Source organism: Mobula hypostoma, chromosome 3 (assembly GCF_963921235.1).
Source record: "Mobula hypostoma chromosome 3, sMobHyp1.1, whole genome shotgun sequence".
In the NCBI taxonomy this organism is placed as follows: Eukaryota; Metazoa; Chordata; class Chondrichthyes; order Myliobatiformes; family Myliobatidae; genus Mobula; species Mobula hypostoma.
Genome location: NC_086099.1, coordinates 189,992,771 through 190,013,820, shown reverse-complemented (window position 1 = coordinate 190,013,820; position 21,050 = coordinate 189,992,771). Strand labels below are relative to the sequence as shown.

Sequence of the window (21,050 nt, the reverse complement as noted above, 5' to 3'; positions counted from 1 at the left end):
GGGTGACTTTAACTTCCCTAATATTGATTGGCACCTGATTCGTTCCAAGGGTTTAGGCACGGCAGAGTTTGTTAAGTGTGCCCAGGATGGATTCCTGTCACAGTACGTGGACAGGCTGACCAGGGGGAATGCCATACTAGATCTAGTACTTGGTAATGAACCGGGTCAGGTCACAGATCTCTCAGTGGGTGAGCATCTGGGGGACAGCGACCACCGCTCCCTGGCCTTGAGCATTATCATGGAAAAGGATAGAATTAGAGAGGATAGGAACATTTTTAATTGGGAAAGGGCAAATTATGAGGCTATAAGGCTAGAACTTGCGGGTGTGAATTGGGATGATGTTTTTGCAGGGAAATGTACTATGGACATGTGGTTGATGTTTAGAGATCCCTTGCAGGATGTTAGGGATAAATTTGTCCCGGTGAGGAAGATACAGAATGGTAGGGTGAAGGAACCATGGGTGACAAGTGAGGTGGAAAATCCAGTCAGGTGGAAGAAGGCAGCACACATGAGGTTTAGGAAGCAAGGATCAGATGGGTCTATTGAGGAATATAGGGAAGCAAGAAAGGAACTTAAGAAGGGGCTGAGAAGAGCAAGAAGGGGGTATGAGAAGGCCTTGGCAAGTAGGATGAAGGAAAACCCCAAGGCATTCTTCAATTATGTGAAGAAAAAAAGGATGACAGGAGTGGAGGTAGGACCAATTAGAGATAAAGGTGGGAAGATGTGCCTGGAGGCTGTGGAAGTGAGCGAGGTCCTCAATGAGTACTTCGGTATTCACCAATGAGAGGAAACTTGATCATGGTGAGGAAAATATTGGTGAGGAAAATATGAGTGAGGTTGATGTTCTGGAGGATGTTGATATTAAGGGAGAGGAGGTGTTGGAATTCTTAAAATACATTAGGACAGATAAGTCCCCGGGGCCTGACGGAATATTCCCCAATCTGCTCCATGAGGCGAGGGAAGAGATTGCTGAGCCTCTGGCTAGGATCTTTATGTCCTTGTTGTCCACAGGAATGGTACCGTAGGATTGGAGGGAGGCGAATGGTGTCCCCTTGTTCAAAAAAGGTAGTAGGGATAGTCCGGGTAATTACAGAACAGTGAGCCTTACATCTGTGGTGGGAAAGCTGTTGGAAAAGATTCTTAGAGATAGGATCTCTGGGCATTTAGAGAATCATGGTCTGATCAGGGACAGTCAGCATGGCTTTGTGAAAGGCAGATCGTGTCTAACAAGCCTGATAGAGTTCTTTGAGGAGGTGACCAGGCATATAGATGAGGGTAGTGCAGTGGATGTGATCTATATGGATTTTAGTAAGGCATTAGACAAGGTTCCACATGGTAGGCTTATTCAGAAAGTCAGAAGGCATGGGATCCAGGGAAGTTTGGCCAGGTGGATTCAGAATTGGCTTGCCTGCAGAAGGCAGAGGGTCGTGGTGGAGGGAGTACATTCAGATTGGAGGATTGTGACTGATGGTGTCCCACAAGGATCTGTTCTGGGACCTCTACTTTTCGTGATTTTTATTAACGACCTGGATGTGGGGGTAGAAGGGTGGGTTGGCAAGTTTGCAGACAACACAAAGGTTGGTGGTGTTGTAGATAGTGTAGAGGATTGTCAAAGATTGCAGAGAGACATTGATAGGATGCAGAAGTAGGCTGAGAAGTGGCAGATGGAGTTCAACCCAGAGAAGTGTGAGGTGGTGCACTTTGGAAGGACAAACTCCAAGGCAGAGTACAAAGTAAATGGCAGGATACTTGGTAGTGTGGAGGAGCAGAGGGGATCTGGGGGTACATGTCCACAGATCCCTGAAAGTTGCCTCATAGGTGGATAGGGTAGTTAAGAAAGCTTATGGGGTGTTAGCTTTCATAAGTCGAGGGACAGAGTTTAAGAGTCGCGATGTAATGATGCAGCTCTATAAAACTCTGGTTAGGCCACACTTGGAGTACTGTGTCCAGTACTGGTCACCTCACTATAGGAAGGATGTGAAAGCATTGAAAAGGGTACAGAGGAGATTTACCAGGATGCTGCCTGGTTTAGAAAGTATGCATTATGATCAGAGATTAAGGGAGCTAGGGCTTTACTCTTTGGAGAGAAGGAGGATGAGAGGAGACATGATAGAGGTGTACAAGATAATAAGAGGAATAGATAGAGTGGACAGCCAGCGCCTCTTCCCCAGGGCACCACTGCTCAATACAAGAGGACATGGCTTTAAGGTAAGGGGTGGAAAGTTCAAGGGGGATATTAGAGGAAGGTTTTTAACTCAGAGAGTGGTTGGTGCGTGGAATGCGCAGTATACTGAGTCAGTGGTGGAGGCAGATACACTAGTGAAGTTTAAGAGACTACTAGACAGGTACATGGAGGAATTTAAGGTGGGGGGTTATATGGGAGGCAGGGTTTGAGGGTCGGCACAACATTGTGGGCCGAAGGGCCTGTACTGTGCTGTACTATTCTATGTTCTATGTTATCACTGATATATGTTCTGAAATTTGATGCTTTATGGCAGTACAGCACAAGACATAAAAATTACTATAATTTACAAGAGAACCAAAAATAAATTGTGCAAAAGAGGTACTTTGAGGATTCATGAACAGTTAAGAAATCTGATGGGAGAGGGGAAGAAGCTGTTGTTAAAATGTTGAGAGTGCATCTTTAGGCTCCTGGATTTCCTCTACGGTGGGAGTAATGAGATAGTAGTACTGAGAATTAAGAATGAGAAGCAAGAACTCACTGTCCTAACATTGGTGGATTTCTGTTTTTATTGTAGATTCTTAATATCAGTAGTTTCTTTTTCATTCTCTGTCCTGCATTTATTCAAACTCTAAGCTGAACTGGGGCAGCACAGATGCATAGCGGTTAGTGTAACACTTTACAGTGATCAGTGATTGGAGTTCAATTCCCACCGCTGTCTGTAAGGAGTTCATACATCCCCCTTTGACTGTGTGGGGTTCTTCCATGTGCACCAGTTTCCTCCCACATTCCAAAGATGTACAGTTTAGGAAGGCGTGGGCTTGTATGTTGGTGCCAGAAGCTTCGCGACATTTTAGGACTGTGCTGGCTATTGACGCACACAACACATTTCACTGTATGTTTCAATGTGCAAATAAAACTCATGTTTATCTAATTACAACAAAATCATGTCACTAAAGAAAATACAGAACAACAGTCATGTTGCGTAACAGATAAAACTAATCCAAATGACTACCCAATAGTTAGAAACACAGATTGACAGAAAGGAACACCAACCCGAGATATATGAGCAAATGACATTTCTTTATGCCAATAGCATACAATTCACGTTCTAGTTCCAACATATTATGCACAAAACAGCATGACAGTTAATTCATAGCGTTGTTTAAGATTCACTCACTTCCCTTCAATTTCAGAATGATTTGAACCATATATTTTGTTCAATGATGCATTATAACTCATTTAACCTACCTGAACTGGGAAAGTGATTATTCATATTTATCCTAACAAAGCCTTTTTTCAGTTTATACATTGGTGTTAAGCCTCCCATTAGCCATGGAAAGCAATCCAAGACTAGCCAATTTTATACTGAAAATTATTCCAGTCCTAATAAAATCATCATAAATCTGCTTTCTACCCTCTGCTGTACAGTGACATCTTTCTTGTGATGTGGTAGCTAGAACTATACATGGTAATAATGTTATGGTTTAACTAGCATTTCTTAAAAGTAATTAGTTTACAAAAGAAAAAGGAAGCATATTTAAGGTTTAGGAAGTTAAAATCAAACAGCCTTCAGATCATGAAGACAGGAAGGTCTCAAGAAGGGAATTATGATACCCAGAAGGGGCCACAAAAAGTCTTTGGCAAGTAGAATTAAAGAGAATCCTAAGACATTATATACATGTACTCAATGGCCACTTTATTAGGAACATCAGTTCATTAGTATAAATATCTAATCATGTGGCAATAACTCAATGCATAAAAGCATACAGACATAGTCAAGAGGTTCAGTGGTTGTTCAGAGCAAACATCAGAATGGGGAAGAAATGTGATCTCAGTGACTTTGACCATGGGATTGCTGGTGCCAGATGGGGTGGTTTAAATATCTTAGTAACTACTGATCTCCTGCAACTGTGGTGTGCAGAAGAGGATCCCTGAATACACAATATGTCAAACCTTGAAGTGGATGGGCTACCGCGGCAGAACACCAACCCGTTCCACTCCTGTACCTATTAAAGTGGCCACTGAATGTACATAAAAAAGGTGCTTAAAGTTGAATGATTTGATAGGGTCCTACAGAAGAGTAATTTACATCAGTATTTACCAAGAAGAATGATGTGGAGGATAGGAAGGGCAGTGTGAAGCATGCTAATATGCTAGGGCATTTTGAGATAAAGGAGGTGGTAGTGTTAGGTCTCTTAAAGAACATTAAGGCAGATAAGGATGTTGTGGATAGCACAGAAGATTGTCAAGGATATAGCATAATAAAGATCAGTTGTAGATGTGGGTAGAGAAATGACATATGGAGTTTAATCCAGCCAAATGTGATGTGTTGCACTTTGTGAGATCAAATATAAAGGGTCAGTATACTGTTAATGGCAAGTCCCTTAACATTGTTGATGCGTAGAGGCATCTTGGGGTTCAAGTTTACAGATCCGTGAAAGTGTCTACACAGGATGATAAGGAGATAAAGGCAGCATATAGTATGTTTGCCTTTGCTAGTCAACGAATTGATTCAAAGTCAGGCAGTTATGTTGCAACTTACGTTGCTCTAGTTAGGCTACATCTTGAGTATTACATTCAATTCTAGTCACCCTATTTATTTTAGTCTATTTATTTAGATATATAGTGTGGAACACGCCCTTCTGGCCCAAATGAGGGCCCAGCAACCCACCTATTCAACCCTAGCCTAATCACAGGGCAATTTGCAGTGACCAATTAACATACTAACTAGTACGTCATTGCACTGTCGAAGTAAATTGCAGCAAATGGATGAAGCCCATATGCTCACGAGAAGGACATACAAATTTCTTCCAGAAGGCGCCGGAACTGAATTCTGACACTCCGAGCTGTGATAACTTCACACTAACCATGACACTCTACTTAGTATTATAGAAAGAATGTGAAGGCTTTGGAGAGGGTGCAGAAGTTACCAGAATGCTGCCCAGCACTGCTATAAGAGACTGGACAAATTTGCATTGTGAAGCCTGGCAGTGAAGTGTGTAGCATTGAGAGGCAGAGATCTAGTAAACAGCCGGTGTCTTTTTCCCAGGGTTGAAATGTCTAATACTAGGGAGCATGCATTTTGGGAGAGAGAGGACACAAGTTCAAACAAGACATACTGGGCAATTTTTTTTTTAAAAACAGAATGGCAGTACCTGGAATGTGTTGCTAGGGTGATACAGACATGCAAATACTACAGGCATTCAAGAGGCTCTTACATGAAATTTCAGGAAATTGGAAAGATATGGGCATTCTGTAGGCTGAAGAGATCAGTTTATTTGGGCATTTGACTTCATACCCAAGGAAGCAGAGGCATTGGTGAGCTTTCTTCATTGTGGCATCTATTTGGTTGGACCAGGACACTTTATTGATGATGTTCACATCTAGGAACTTGAAGCTCTCAACCCCTTCAACGCCAACATTGTTGATATAGACAAGAACATGTACACAGACCATCTCCCCGCGCCCCCCCGCCTCCTTAAGTCAATGATCAGCTGTTCTGTTTTGCTGACATTCAGAGGAACATTGTTGACTTGACACCACGTTACTAAGATCATTATCTCCTTCCTGTACTCCAACTCATCATTATTTCTTATACTCTGACTTGTTGTTTTGAGCAGAATCTGGCCATATAGTCATGACTATACAGTAGAGTAGAGGCCTGATGATACAGCCTTGTGGGGTCCCAGTGTTAAGAAGAATCAGGATGGAGATTTTGCAGCATATCCTTATTATTGCAGTCTGGTGGCCTCCTGGTCTAAGTTTGGTGATGGGTTTGTTTGGAATTATAATATTGAAGGCAAATTGTAATCAATAAAAAAGTCTAATATTGATGGCTTTACTGTCCAGATGTCCTAGAGATGAGTGTAGGGTGAGAGAGATGGCATTCACAGTAGACCTATTTTGGTGGTAGGCGAATTGCAGTGGGTCAAGGTTGTCTGGGAGGCTGAATTTAATGTATGCAATGAACAGCCTCTCCAAGCACTTCATGACAGTGGATGTCAAACACATTATCTTGTTTTTTTTTTAGGTACTGGAATGATAGTGATCTTCCGCAGTATTTTGGTTTTCCTTTTCTGAAGTTTGGACTGCTATGTACATCCGACAGTCCTGTTGTAACAAAACATTACACAGACAAAGCAGCACAATAAACTTGTAACTATTATATAGGCTCATCAGGACTCACCATTCAGAGGCATTTTCTTTGTTCTCCAATGCTTCTCACACTTTTACTGCTACTGAAAATTCACTCAATTTCTCTCTTCCCAAGCACCACAACCAGTCTCAGACCCAAAACATTAACTGCATTTCTCTTTCCACAGATACTGTCTGACCAGTTCAAGATTCACATTTTCTGGCCTTTCTTTTCAGATTTCCAGCACCTGCAGGTTATTTTTTTGATTTTCAGCATAAAATTTAGTTTTCCTTAGGTTCAAGAAAACTTAAAATTAAAATTGCTGTGGTCAGTAAGGCCTGTTGACTTTTATAAAAATTTTTTAAAAATCACATAACTTTTCCACTGTTTTTAATTTTCTTCCCTTAGACATTTGGGGGCTCTGTACCAAGAAACAGAACATTAATGCATTTGTTTTTAAACTGGCAACACAAAGCATTCCTAGGTAAACTTATATTTAAAAACTACTCTGCAAAAAAACATTTGAACCACTACTCAGCAGAGCAACCCAAATGCACTACTGTAATTTTTTTGCTTACCATTTCAACAATTGTTATGGCTTAAATAGGATTGACAGTTTGTCTTTTACTGCCAAATTTTTCAATCAAAATACTCTGCATTCACACATATTCAGAACTGAGATGCGATTGCAGACTCTTTTCATTTGCATCTCCTGTAGCCAACAAGAAATTAATTCCTTCAGTCTGCTTGAGATCTGATCCATTTTCCAGATGTGAAAGGATACAACTGGCATTGCACCAATTGCGCTCAGGGGTTTCTTGCTTCATTTATGAGCAGTTGTACGCCAATTCCAAGTCATTTCAGCAATTGATTTTCAAAATAGAATAGTATAATACTTCGCTTACAACACGATGCACAACAGGATGCCTTACAACGGGGACATCGTCAAATGATGGACGCAAGGATAAATGGAGGCAGGCATGAAAATGCACAGCAAGTCGGGTTATAAATCAACAACTACCAAATGAATTAAGAGTATAACGGCATCGTACATATAGGTTACAAAAACAACCAGGAATAGGAAAGATGTGTTGCTGGAATAATACACAAAAGACCAACTGGTGAACTGAAAAAAAGTTGCAGTGGAGTAAAGCAAATTCAAAAGGGCTAATTTTGAGCACTGCCTAAGATTTCCAGAACAGAGAACTATAGGATGTCATTAGGAGAGAAGCAACGAATATTTTTTAAAAGGTCAAACACATGAGGCAATGCCAAATATCTTGGTGATGGACCTGTGCTTAAAGTGATACAATTCCTATTGCAATGGTGCCTCTACAGGTTGATCTGGGGCAGGAAATTGGAAGGTTCTGAACCAATGACAGAAAAATTAGTGTAGTTAGTTGTGAAGCAGTGGTGTTCAGGTGAAATGAAACAAAGTAGTTTAGACCTGCCAATCAGTAATGATTTCAGGCCCCATTTAGTATTGCAGACGCCGAGCACATATTTCACAATTCATTTCTGACAATTAGGTTAACAGGGCAAGGGCAGCAGTTAATAAATCAACTTTATTTATAGTAGCGTTACATTCTTAGTGAGGTATTCTACAGCACTGTTAGATCGAAAGTTCAAGGCTCTTGGCCTAGCAGCAATGAAAGATAAGCAAGTAATTGTCAAGTCTGGATGATGTGTTTTGGATGTCACTTACCGTAGCAGATGTGGCATTCCTACAAACCTATTTCTCTTGTGCTTTTAGGTATTAAAGCTAGCCTGTATGGAAGGTGGTGTTCAAGAACCTTGGTGAGTTACCGCAGTGCATTTTGTAGATGATACAGTTTGCAACCAGCATGTAGCTGAGTAATTAATGGCACAATGTTTTATCCTAATCAATCCAAACACTATCGTTTTGAGTTTATTGAGTAACACAAATTTGCCATGCTATATTATTTTATGGCTCTGATACTCATCTATACTAGCCCCATTTGCCCATGTTTGATTCATCCTTCTAAACTTTTTTCATCCAGGATGCTGCCTGGATTAGAGAGCATGTCTTGAGGAAAGGCTGAGCAAGCTATGGTTTCTCTCTTTGGAACGGAGGAGGATGAGAAATGATTTGATTGAGATATATAAAATAATAAGAGACATTTAGCATGGACTCCTCAATCCAAATAATAAAAGACATTTAGCATGTCAATCCAAATTCTGGTAGATCCTGTCCCTCATAATAACCTCCAGTAATTTCTCCAACATAGATAATAGACAATAGGTGCAGTAGGCCATTCGGCCCTTTGAGCCAGCACCGCCATTCACTGTGATCATGGCTGATCATCCACAATCAGTATCCAGTTCCTGCCTTATACCCATAACCTTTGATTCCGCTATCTTTAAGAGCTCTATCCATCTCTTTCTTGAAAGCATCCAGAGACTTGGCCTCCACAGCCTTCTGGGGCAGAGCATTCCACATATCCACCACTTTCTGGGTGAAAATGTTTTTCCTCAACTCCATACTAAATGGCCTACCTCTTATTCTTAAACTGTGGCCTCTGGTTCTGGACTCACCCATCAGCGGGAACATGCTTCCTGCCGCAAGTGTGTCCAATCCCTTAATAATCCTACATGTTTCAATAAGATCCCCTCTCAGCCTTCTAAATTCCAGAGTATACAAGCCCAGTCGTTCCAATCTTTCAACATATGACAGTACCGCCATCCCGGGAATTAACCTTGTGAACCTACACTGCACTCTCTCAATAGCAAGAATGTCCTTCCTCAAATTTGGAGACTAAAACTGCACACAGTACTCCAGGTGTGGTCTCACCAGGGCCCTGTACAACTGCAGAAGGACCTCTTTGCTCTTATACTCAATTCCCCTTGTTATGAAGGCCAGCAAGCCATTAGCTTTCTTCACTGCCTGCTGTACTTGCATGCTTGCTTTCAGTGACTGATGTACAAGAACACCTAGATCTCGTTGTGCTTCCCCTTTTCCCAACTTGCCTCCATTTAGATAATAATTTGCCTTCCCGTTCTTACCACCAAAGTGGATAACCTCACATTTATCACATTTATCCACATTAAACTGCATCTGCCCACTCACCCAGTCTGTCCAAGTCACCCTACATTCTCATAACATCCTCCTCACATTTCACACTGCCACCCAGCTTTGTGTCATCGGCAAATTTGCTAATGTTACTATTAATTCCCTCATCTAAATCATTAATACATATTGTAAATAGCTGCGGTCCCAGCACTGAACTCTGCGGTACCTCACCGGTCACCGCCTGCCATTTCGAAAGGGACCCGTTAATCGCTACTCTTTGTTTTCTGTCAGCCAGCCAATTTTCAATCCATGTCAGTACTCTGCCGCCAATACCATGTGCTCTAATTTTGCCCACTAATCTCCCATGTGGGATTTTATCAAGGACTTTCTGAAAGTCCAGGTACACTACATCCACTGGCTCTCCCTTGTCCATTTTCATAGTTACATCCTCAAAAAATTCCAGAAGTTTAGTCAAGCACGATTTTCCCTTTGTAAGTCCATGCTGACTCGGACCAATCCTGTTACTGCTATCCAGATATATCGTAATTTCAACTTTTATAATTGACTCCAGCATCTTTCCCACCACCGACGTCAGGCTAACCGGTCTATAATTCCCTGTTTTCTCTCTTCCTCCCTTCTTGAAGAGAGGGACATTAGCCACCCTCCAATCCACAGGAACTGATCCTGAATCTATAGAACATTGGAAAATGATTACCAATGCGTTCATGATTTCTAAAGCCACCTCCTTAAGTACCCTGGGATGCAGACCACCAGGTCCTGGGGACTTATCAGCCTTCAGACCCAACAGCCTATCCAACACCATTTCCCGCCTAATATAAATTTCCTTCAATTCATCCATTACCCTAGGTCCTTTGGCCACTATTACATCTGGGAGATTGTTTGTGTCTTCCCTAGTGAAGACAGATCCAAAGTACCTGTTCATCTCGTCTGCCATTTCCTTGTTCCCCATAATAAATTCACCCGCTTCTGTCTTCAAGGGCCCAATTTTGGTCTTAACTATTTTTTTCCTTTTCACATACCTAAAGAAGCTTTTACTATCCTCCTTTATATTCTTGGCTAGTTTACTTTCATACCTCATTTTTTCTCCGCGTATTGCGTTTTTAGTTACCTTCTGTTGCTCTTTAAAAGTCTCCCAATCCTCCGGCTTCCCACTCGTCTTTGCTATGTTATACTTCTCTTTTATTTTTATACTGTCCATTACTTCCCTTGTCAGCCACGGCCTCCCCTTACGATCTTTCTTCCTCTTTGGAATGAACTGATTCTGCAACTTCCCCATTATTCCCAGAAACACTTGCCATTGCTGTTCCACTGTCATCCCTGCTAGGGTATTGTTCCATTGAACTTTGGCCAGCTCCTCCCTCATAGCACCATAGTTCCCTTTGTTCAACTGTAATACTGACACTTCCGAGTCTCCCTTCTCCCTCTCAAATTGTAGATTAAAACTTATCATATTATGGTCACTACCTCCTAATGGCACGTTTACCTCGAGGTCCCTTATTAAAATCCAGTTCATTGCACAACACTAAATCTAGAATTGCGTTCTCTCTGGTAGGCTCCAGTATAAGCTGTTCTAAGAATCCATCTCGGAGGGACTCCACAAACTCCCTTTCTTGGGGTCCAGTACCAACCTGATTCCTCCAGTCTACCTGCATGTTGAAATCCCCCATAACAACTGTAGCATTACCTTTGTGACATGCCAATTTTAACTCTTGATTCAACTTACACCCTACATCCAGACTACTGTTTGGGGGCCTGTAGACAACTCCCATTAGGATCTTTCTACCCTTAGAATTTCTCAGTTCTATCCATACTGACTCTATGTCTCCTGATTCTATGTCCCCCCTCGCAAGGGACTGAATATCATTCCTCACCAACAGAAGCCACGCCACCCCACCCCCTCTGCCCATCAGTCTGTCCTTTCAATAGGACGTATACCCTTGAATATTCATTTCCCAGGCCCTGTCCACTTGAAGCCATGTCTGTTATTTGCCAATTTCCAACTGTGCCTCAAGCTCATCCACTTTATTTCTTATACTCCGTGCATTCATATACAATACTTTTAATTCATTACTCCCCTCACCTCCCATATCAATTCCTATTTCACTTGGCCATACTGTACGATCCTTTCTTGAGCTTTCTGCTCTGTTGATGTCAGGCTAACCAGCTGTAATTCCCTGGTTTATCTTTGCAACCTTTCTTAAACAACAGAATGATATTAACCACCTTGCAGATTTTGTGAATAATGAAGCAGAAGTCTCCACAATGACTTTGCCCCATTCTCTGAACATTCATGTGCCCATCTAAAAAGAGTCTCTGAAGCATCTTTCATATATGCCTCCATCACTACTTCTGGCAGTACACTGCAGGCACTCATCACTGTTTTAAAAAACTTGCACTGCACATCTGAAATGTAGCCCTCCTCCCCAAATGCATGCCCTTTATTACTAAAGCAATTATCTATTAGAGCATAATGCCCTAGTTTTCCTGCAATCACATAGAAATTGCTTCATTCCAAAGCATTATGAATGAAAGTGAACACAATGGATTCATCAGCAAGTATCTCCACTTTATGGGGGAAAAAAAACAGAAGTTACAAAAAATATAATGGCTAAACTTGAATCTAATTGAAGCAGGGGATATTCTTTTTAAAGGGTGAAGAGGCTGAAGGGAAAATTTGGGTGAGGTATTCAAAATTTTAAGATGATTTGAAAGGAAGGGGAAGAACCTATTTCCATTGGCAAAAGGGCCACTAGCTACAGTAAATTAAGGTCATTAGCAACATCACAAAGGTGGAGATTTGGAGAAATTATTTGTATGCAATGCCTCCAAGAGCTGTGGAAATAAATACAATTGTAACTTTAAAAAAGAAAACAGATTAAGTATGTGAAAAGGAGTAAGCAGGAATATGGGGTCAACTGGATAACTGGGAGGCACACCACATGAGTGATTTCCCTCTATGCTCTATGAACTTTCAGTGCATTTGGCTGTTTGCCAAAACCAACCAGAAATTCAACAAAATATTCCACTCTATCTAGTGAAATTCAAAGTTCAGTTAAAACAGTAAGAGGCTGCTTTTAAACAAGGCAACATTTGGAATTTAAATCTGCATTGAATCTTACTTACAACTAGTGTGCAAACTTATACTAGATACCAAAAGTGAAGATGTCCCATTTCTACAGTGCTATCTACATTTAGACAAGTGCAAAGAAATGGCAAGATTTGAGAAATTCCTTAATTTTCAGAAGCAAGCTTCTAAATTCCCAGGTTGCTAATTTTTCACATTTTAGTTTTATTAATATTGAGGAATAATTTTGGCCTCTTTTCTGTGAAAGCTCCAATTCATTTACTGCATGAAGTACAGTAGATTCAACGACGTTGCTCACAAGAATAACTTCACTAATCTACTGCAAGGCAAACTTACCAATTGTTGCAGCAAGTTCTGGGTCAAAGGTATCATCTGTGAACCGTAACAGTAAGCTGAAAATGGAGAATAACAAGTCACATGATAAATAAAACTGTGATTTTATTACAGATTAAAAAGAGGACATATCAGAACATTGTGATTTAACATGTGTAATGAATTATGGATGGATTGATAAACAAGTCTCCTTGAGGGAAACCATTCAGTAAAATGAGTACTTTCCCAAATGTAATTACTGCAGTTGAGTAAAGTACTTGAGTCATTCACAGGTTCTTAACAGTAAGGAAATATTTTGTTGAGTAGCGTGATGCTGTTTAAGTAAGCTGTAAAGCTGTAGTTTCTCGATGCTAAAGTACTTTAGAGATCACAAGACAAGAACTGATTCAGTACATTACGATATAGAAGCAAACATTAGTGCACAAAAAAGGCAAATAGTTTTTTTTTAATGATTTAACAACCTGAATTGAGAATAGAAAAAAATCCTGGGGATAAACTTTTTTTTAAACTACAGATGTTTACATGTTAAATATTGCAATTAAATAAGATGTAGGCTTTCTCGTATACTCTTGTCAGTGCTGAATAGAGGCAGATATGTTTGTCATTAAGCTAAGGGGCAAACATTTAAAAAAATGCGATTTTGTTATTTATCACAGCACACTTCTATAATCATACAATTAATTTAGATGTGTCTAGAAGTGCAATATTGCATTGTAGAGTACAGGTATATACAATCATCTAACCATCTCCAAGTATGGTAATAGTAAAATATACTTTGCAGACACTGGGTAACCACAACTTTTTCAGTGCAGAATCAATGAATAAACACAACAGAACTTTTTCACCAAATCCCATTTCCTATCTACTTATGTATTGTAACTCAGCAATTACAAAATCTCCACTGCAGTGACTGCTTAAACACAAGTCTTCTGACCAGGTCACTGCACTGGAAACTACAAAATTCCTCACTATCTAACACTGGATAACTGCAACTTCTTTCCAGTACAACATCAATGACTGACTTCAACACTCTAACCTGCAACATGTCATGTTTTAAACACAAGGAACAGCAAGCATATGGAATAGTTTTTCAACTGATCTCCTCATACACCCTGGCTAGGCGAAAGTTCCAATCCTCCGGTATTGCCGGGCCGATTCCACAAGCTCCCAGCTAACAGCATTGTGTAAGTACCTTCAATGTTCATGCTTACCAAACACAGAGAAGTAACACACCATAACTGAAAAAGAAATAAAGGATAATAAACATTGGTCTTCCCTGTATTAAATTTTTATATTAAAAATGAATCCCCTGCAATGTAATATCCTATCAGCAGGTAATTACATTCCTTTTACAAAGTATGCTCACAGAATAATCAGAACACTTTCCAAAAAAGCAGCACCGGGAAATCATATTTTCTCTAGTACACTGCCAAAGTGAGCAAAAGGCTCTCCATCTGCCACCACGCAGCGCCAATGTTTAATGCCGACCTCTCATTCAGAGCAGCGTTATTTGGGTGGTGGGGTAGAGATACATCAAGGCGCAAGGTGCTTCTTCCCTCCCCTATCCTGCAAGTCACCCTTGGGCAGAGTGTAGCACCCTGATCAAGATCATGTGAAGCCAGTGGTGGATGGCCGTATGAGCAGCTGGTGCACATCACAAGACCTGGTTATGTGATCACTGATGCCGGGCAGATAATCTCTGAAGAGTATTGATAATGGCTGGGGTCTACTCCATTCCTATCCGGGTACTTGACCATTGTAAACATTGTAATTGTATCTGCCTCCATCACCACCTCTGCTACCTCGTACAAATATTCACCACTCTGTATGTGAAAAGCTTACCCCTCAGATCTCCTTTAAATTTCTTCTCTCTGAACCTGGACCTGTGCCTTATAGTTCTTGCCTCCACTGGCCTGCATAAAAAATTCTGACTATCTAGCCTATCCACACCCCTCATAAATGTCAGGTCATCCATCAGTTGCCCATGTTTCAATAAAAATAAACCAAGCCTTATTCAGTCTTTTATTGCAGCTAAGTCTTCCATTCAGCAACAGTTTGGTGGATCTCTTCTGCAATCTCTCTATTGCTACTCGAACTTTCTTGTAGTGTAGCAACCAGAACCACACACAATATTCCAAGTACAATATAACCAGCACATTGTACAACTGCAACATGACAACACAATTCTTATACTCAACCTCTCAGTACCGAATGCCTTTTTCACTACCCTACCTTTTTGTTATTACTTCCAGGAAGCTATGGACTTGGATCTCAAGACCTCTATGTACATCAACATATACATCTAAAAACCCAACAAACTGTAAAACACTAATGAAAATAATTTTATTTCAGCTGATTCCTCAATCAAAAGAATTGGCTGCTCAGTCTACTTGTTCTTTTGGTTGCCAGAAACTCCTTATGGTTGGAAGTCTTCAGCAACCACCAAATTCGGGAAAATTAACACTAATGAAATTGCTAGATTCATGCACAGCTTTCTTCAGGGTCAGAAGCAATCATCATCATTTATATCCAATACCAAGATCTGAATGCTTAGATGGATCACTGTTAAAATTTGCTGGATAATTCTGTTAAACATCTTGGGATGTCCAATACGTTGCAGGTAACTACCATTGCTGCAATTCGTTTGTTGTCTTCAACTTGGTACATTGTTAGCCTCTTTACTTCAGGCAATTTTGACATTAGTTTAATTACACCCCAGGGTATAAATCCAGAAATATGTGTTTCTTACATGAAGATATGATATCAGTATTTATTCTTAGATTACCAACCTTGGAATTCAGAGTGAAATGGTAAGTATTAAGTTAATAGATAACAGAAATGAAGACTGTCACCTCTGGTTATTAGCATTTAAGATCGTGTGCCCTTAATGCTAGGTTAGTACAATAATGGTAAAATGATGGAACTGTTTGATATAAATTTGGGCATTAAAAGGGATACATTGACAATACTATAGGCAAATATTAGAATAATTTAGCCAAGATATGAAGTGACAATCAGGATTAAAAATGAATGTAGGAGCTCAGAGATAAGGACCACCATCTTGGGGCCCAGTTATTAAATTTTGAGATTGCAGGCAGCGTGCTCCCTGTGTTATTGCATTCACCTGTTTTTTCCAGTATTAGCTCTTATTTTCAATTTGGCTCATGTTAAACTGTACAGTAGTGGTTGGAATGAGACATTTTGAACTGCTGAAACAGGGGTAAATATTATTTAGGTTTATAGTCAGGTTAGGTTCTATACATAATGATTCGAATACCCTGCCGAAGGGTTTCGGCCCGAAATGTCGGCCGTACTTTTTTCCATAGATGCTACCTGGCCTGCTGAGCTCCTCCAGCATTTTGTGTTTGTTGCTTGGTTTTCCAGCACCTGCAGATTTTCTCTTGTTTGTGATGAGAATATAACTACTTGGAGAGGGGTACTGTAAGAGGCAGCAGCGAGCTGAGCTGAGTTGAGCTGGAACAGTTCTTTGTATTTCTATATACGTCAGTTCTGTGTATCAAATTCTCTCACACTCTGCCACCTATGGTATTGTTTGGGGGGCCGGGGGGATGACACCCAAAGAGGTGTAGGCTGAGACCCGAAGGGACCGCGCTCTGCCGGCTGTGCTGCGTCAGGGAGGCCGCGGCCTACGGCGCAACGCCCGTATCCCGACCCAGGACCAGTAGGAGCACGGCGCTGCCTCACCTCGACTTGCCGACGCCGCTTTCGCCAATGATTAAGATCTTGAGGGTGGTCAAGATGTCTTCGTCCATCGCCCCCTCCTCCTCTCACACCGGCGCCTAACAAAATCGCAGCTCCGAAATGACCCTCTTAATGGTTTACGACACTCCTCCCGGCAAACAAAGCATCACAATTTACGACGACGCCCTTTTTCGTCTGGAAGCCGCGCCCCTGGAGATGTTAAAATGGGCAAGAAACAGAAGCGGTTCATTCTTTGGGTCAAAGGACACAGAAACAAGCCCTTCGGCCCGTCTAATCAAGGCCGAACTGTTATTTTGTCTGGCCCCTCTATAAACCAAAAAAAAATCAAAGTTAGGACGTGAATACTTGTTATCAGAAGAAGCACCGCAGTAAGAGTAGGGGTTGGTTGTTTACGGTAAGTGTGGCCTTGAATTGGACGAAGTGAATCCGGAAAATTCACGAAATTACAGAGACCAGGATATGATTTTTCACTTAAATCAGTAAATGCTGTGCTTAAGTCCTTTCAGGTGAAAACAGAATATAGCTGTGGTGGTGTAATGCAGGAACATACCAAAACTGATTCTATAAAAGGACTAACAGCATTTTTCTGTTTCATATCCCCCCCCCAAAAAATGTTTTATAATTTTACCCTCGTTTATGTAAATATTTTTTGTGATCTTACATTTTATCATGTATAAAATTGATATAGCAGGAGCCTATTAGGCCCACAGGTCCAAATTGGCTGGTGAACAATACAATTACTGATTAATACAGCATAGAAACAGCACCTATGGCCCAACATGTCCATGCCAACCAAGATGCCCATTTCAGCTAGTCCCATTTGCTTGCATTTGGGTCAAATCCCTCTGAACTTTTCCTTTCTATGTTCCTGTACAATGTCTTTTAAATGTTATCAGATCTGCCTCAACCACTTTCTCTGGCAGCTTGTTTAATGGATGCACCATGTTCTGGGTGAAGAAGTTTTAGATTCACAGTCTCTGGGGAAAAAAAAGACTATGTATACACCTATCTTTAACCCTCATGATTTAATAAGTCACCCCTCAATTTCCTATGTCCAAGTGAATAAAGTTCAAGCCTGCCCAACCTCTCCTTATAACTGGGGTCCTTGAGTTCTGGTACCATTCTTGTAAAATCATAGAAGTACAGAACAGACATAAAGGCCCTTTTGAATTAGTTTTGTGCCAGCCATTGTGCCCATCTACACTATTATTGCCTTATTTCTCTGCAGCTGTGCAATTTACTCTTACACTCCAAAGTAACCTGGAGTAGCTAATTAATCTATCAGCACGTCTCTGATATGTGGAGAGAAAATCAGAGCACTTAAGGGGAATACCATGTGGTCACAGAAGGTACAAACTCCCCTCAAATAGCATCCGAGATCAAGATTAAATTGGGGTTGCCTGGAGCTGCAGGGCATTAACATCAACTACTGCATCAGTGTCACTGGGTGGCAGGGGTCTTACTGGCTGCTTTCCGAGGCAGCTGGAAATGTAGATGGAATACATGGAGGGAAGGCTGGCCTCATGATAGACTGAGCCCTCAGGAGGCTGAAGAAATTTGTCATGTCCCCTTTGAACCTTACCAAATTTCATCGATGCACCATAGAGAGCATTCTGCCTGAATGCTTAACAGCTTGGTATGGCAACTGCTCTGCAGTGACTGTTGTGGACACAGCTTAGCATATAACAGAAACCAGCTTTACCTCCATGGACTCTGTCTATACTCGCTGTCTCAGAAAAGTAGCCAGCATAATCCAAGACCTCCGCCCACCCCAGACATTCCTTTTTCCCCCCTCTTCAATTGGGAAGAAGATAAAAAAGCCTGAAAGTTGTACCACCGAGCATACGTTCAGCTTCTTCCCCACTGTTATAGGACTATTAAATGATTCCCAGTATGATAAAATGAACTCTTGACCTCACAATCTACTTGCTATGATATTGCACCTTGTTTACTTTCTCTGCAGTTGTTTGCTTCATTCTACATTGTTATTTTACTTTGTACTACCTTACATGCACTGTATCTCAGTACATGTGACAATAACAAACTAACTCCAATTCCCATGTCCACAACTCTGTAATGTCTTATGGTCTTGTGCAAAGCAGTTGTCATGCCAAGTTGTGATAGGATGCTTGCTATGATGCATCCATAAAAATCAGTGAAGGTCACTGGGGACACATTGAATTTCCTTAGCTTTCTGAGGAAATGGAAGAACAGATGTGCTTATTTAGCCATAGTATCTTTGTGGTTGGATTACCGCAAGCTATTGGCGATGTTTACACATAGAAACTTGAAGCCCTCAACCATCTCCACCTCAGAACCACGGGCCTGTATGCCACCACACTTAATAAAATCAATGACCAACTAATTTGTTTTGCTCACGTTGAAGAATGGGTTATTGTCTTGATTCCATGCCACTAGGCTCGCTACGTCCTTCCTGTACTCTGTCTCACCATTATTTGAAAACTGGCCCACTGCAGTGGTGTCACCTGCAAACGTGTAGGTGGGGTTAGTGCAGAATGTGGCCACTCAGTTGTGAGTATTTCCGTAGTAAAGTAAGGAGCTGAGAAAGCAGCTGTGTGGGCATTAGTGTTGAGGATATTTTTGGCAGAGGTGTTGCTGCCTATTTTAAGTTACATCCCAAAAATGTACCTAAACAACAATCACCAGTATTTCAATATGATTACCCAACCTCTTGTTCTGCAGCATCATTAACCATACACTTTATTGCAAACGTTTATTGGAAAATGTAATACAATAGAATTTCATGAAAAAATGTACATAAACAAAGACTGACAAGCCCCAATGTGCAAAAGACAGAATGCAAATAAAAATATTTGAGAACATGAGTTGCAAAGAGTCCTTGAAACTCTGTAGGTCATGAATGGAGTTATCCATGCTGTTTAAGGAGTCTGGTCGTCTTATATTCAACACCACTACCAAAAAGGGCAAGCATACCATACGGCTTCTCTACTACTTTATTCCAATCCACCTTCTGTGAACTATGGACATGGATCAGAAAATCTGTTTGTACCTCAATGCTATTAAGGGACTTAACATTACCCGCCTACTTCTTTAATTTGACTTCCCAAAGTGCAACAGCTCACATGTAACTGGAGTAAAATCTATTAGTCACTTCTCTGCTCATGTCTGTGTCCGGGATTGGATCTACTGGTATGCTGTGTGGTTGCCCTGTTTAAATCAGTAATGTGTGTCTCTGTGGGTTATTTGCTGGTTATTGCTGCATGCGTGGTGGGTGAGGTCTTTGTTCGAGTTCAGACTAGCATTGACGAGTTGGAGGTGGAACTCGGGGCTGTCCATGCTGTTGGGAGAGAGAGGAAATAGTGGTCTGATTTGGAGGGAGTGTCTGCGAATAAATGTTCTAGCTCTGGCAGGCTCCGCCTGGCATTTGGGATAGTGTCCACCCCAAGAGGGGTGGAGGCGTGCGAGACATGGGTGGAGCGGATCTCTCAGTTGTTAGATGAGTGGCAGTGCTCGGTTGAGGGAGAGCGACAGGGATTGGTTGAAAGTTTAAGTAGGCGGGCTGGGAAAGGTGTTAGAGCTGTCAGGTTCACTTACACCGTAGTGACAGCTGTCAGTTATTTGAAAGAGGGGGGAAAGTTTTCAGTGTGTCTTCTCTGGCTAGGAGGGCGGCTAAATTGCTTGCAGTGCCAGGGGGATCATTTCAGGGGATCAGCCCTCCTTCAGTTGTTCAGCTGATCAGAGAGGTGTTGGGAAACTTAGTGGAGGCCCAGTGGCGGAATGGCTTGGGGTCTCTGGGGAAGCACGTTCCCAGCAATGTACCAATGTACTTCCGAAAGGAAAAGACCCTATTCCTGAAGGCTTAGAGGGACAACGCCCCATGGTGTCGTTATGGATAGAGGGAAGCAATGCTAAAGCCATCCTCGACCCCGGGGCACAGATCAAGTTGTTGTACGGTTCGTTTTACAACCTGTGTCTGAAGCATTTACCCTTGACAACTGCAAGGGCACTGGAGATTTTGGGTACCAGTGCCAGTAGTTATCCAGAAGACGATGATCCAGAATGACCCTGGAGTTCATGGAGGCATTGTCTGGGTACCCAGCGTGTCGAGTTGCTTCTGAGGACGTGTGTAGCAGCCTTGAGCCGGTACCAAATTTAAACGAGACCCAGCAGTGGTACGGCCTGGGGAAAGTAGCTGAGGGTGAGACCCTCAAAACTACAAACTACCACGAGGGAGGGGAGTTGCCCGCTGAAGACACCTCAGTGAGAGAGAGGTTGCGGCAACTGGACCCTGGCACCATGGAAGATGTAGGCAGCGTGTGTGTGTGGATTATGCGACGTGGTTTAATGTGCTGCACCTGAGGAGTGGATATTGCCAGATCCCTAGGATTCTTCTGATCCGAAAAGATGCCCAAGGGCATATCCGGAGCCCCTGCATCCTTCCTGCGGGGCATGAGGAAGACCATGGGGGAAGTGAAGGTGAGTGGAGTTTTGGCATATGTGGATGACTGCCTAGAGCTTGGATTCGCCTGGGGGGGACTATGAGGCAGGGCGAGTG

The 21,050-nt window shown here is 41.7% G+C and overlaps 1 protein-coding gene across 1 annotated transcript in view; it reads right to left on the bottom strand.

Annotated features, from left to right (window-relative positions):
• rab18a (RAB18A, member RAS oncogene family) overlaps nt 1–16,687 on the bottom strand; it is a 51,504-nt gene extending 34,817 nt beyond the window's left edge. Inside the window, exons 1-2 of the mRNA XM_063042404.1 lie at nt 16,496–16,687; nt 12,794–12,849 (exon numbers count right to left, since the gene is read on the bottom strand). Of these exons, the coding sequence (XP_062898474.1) occupies nt 12,794–12,849; nt 16,496–16,563 (124 nt within the window). The 5' untranslated portion in view covers nt 16,564–16,687. The remainder of the gene's footprint in view (nt 1–12,793; nt 12,850–16,495) is intronic.
• Nucleotides 16,688–21,050: the final 4,363 nt, after the last annotated feature.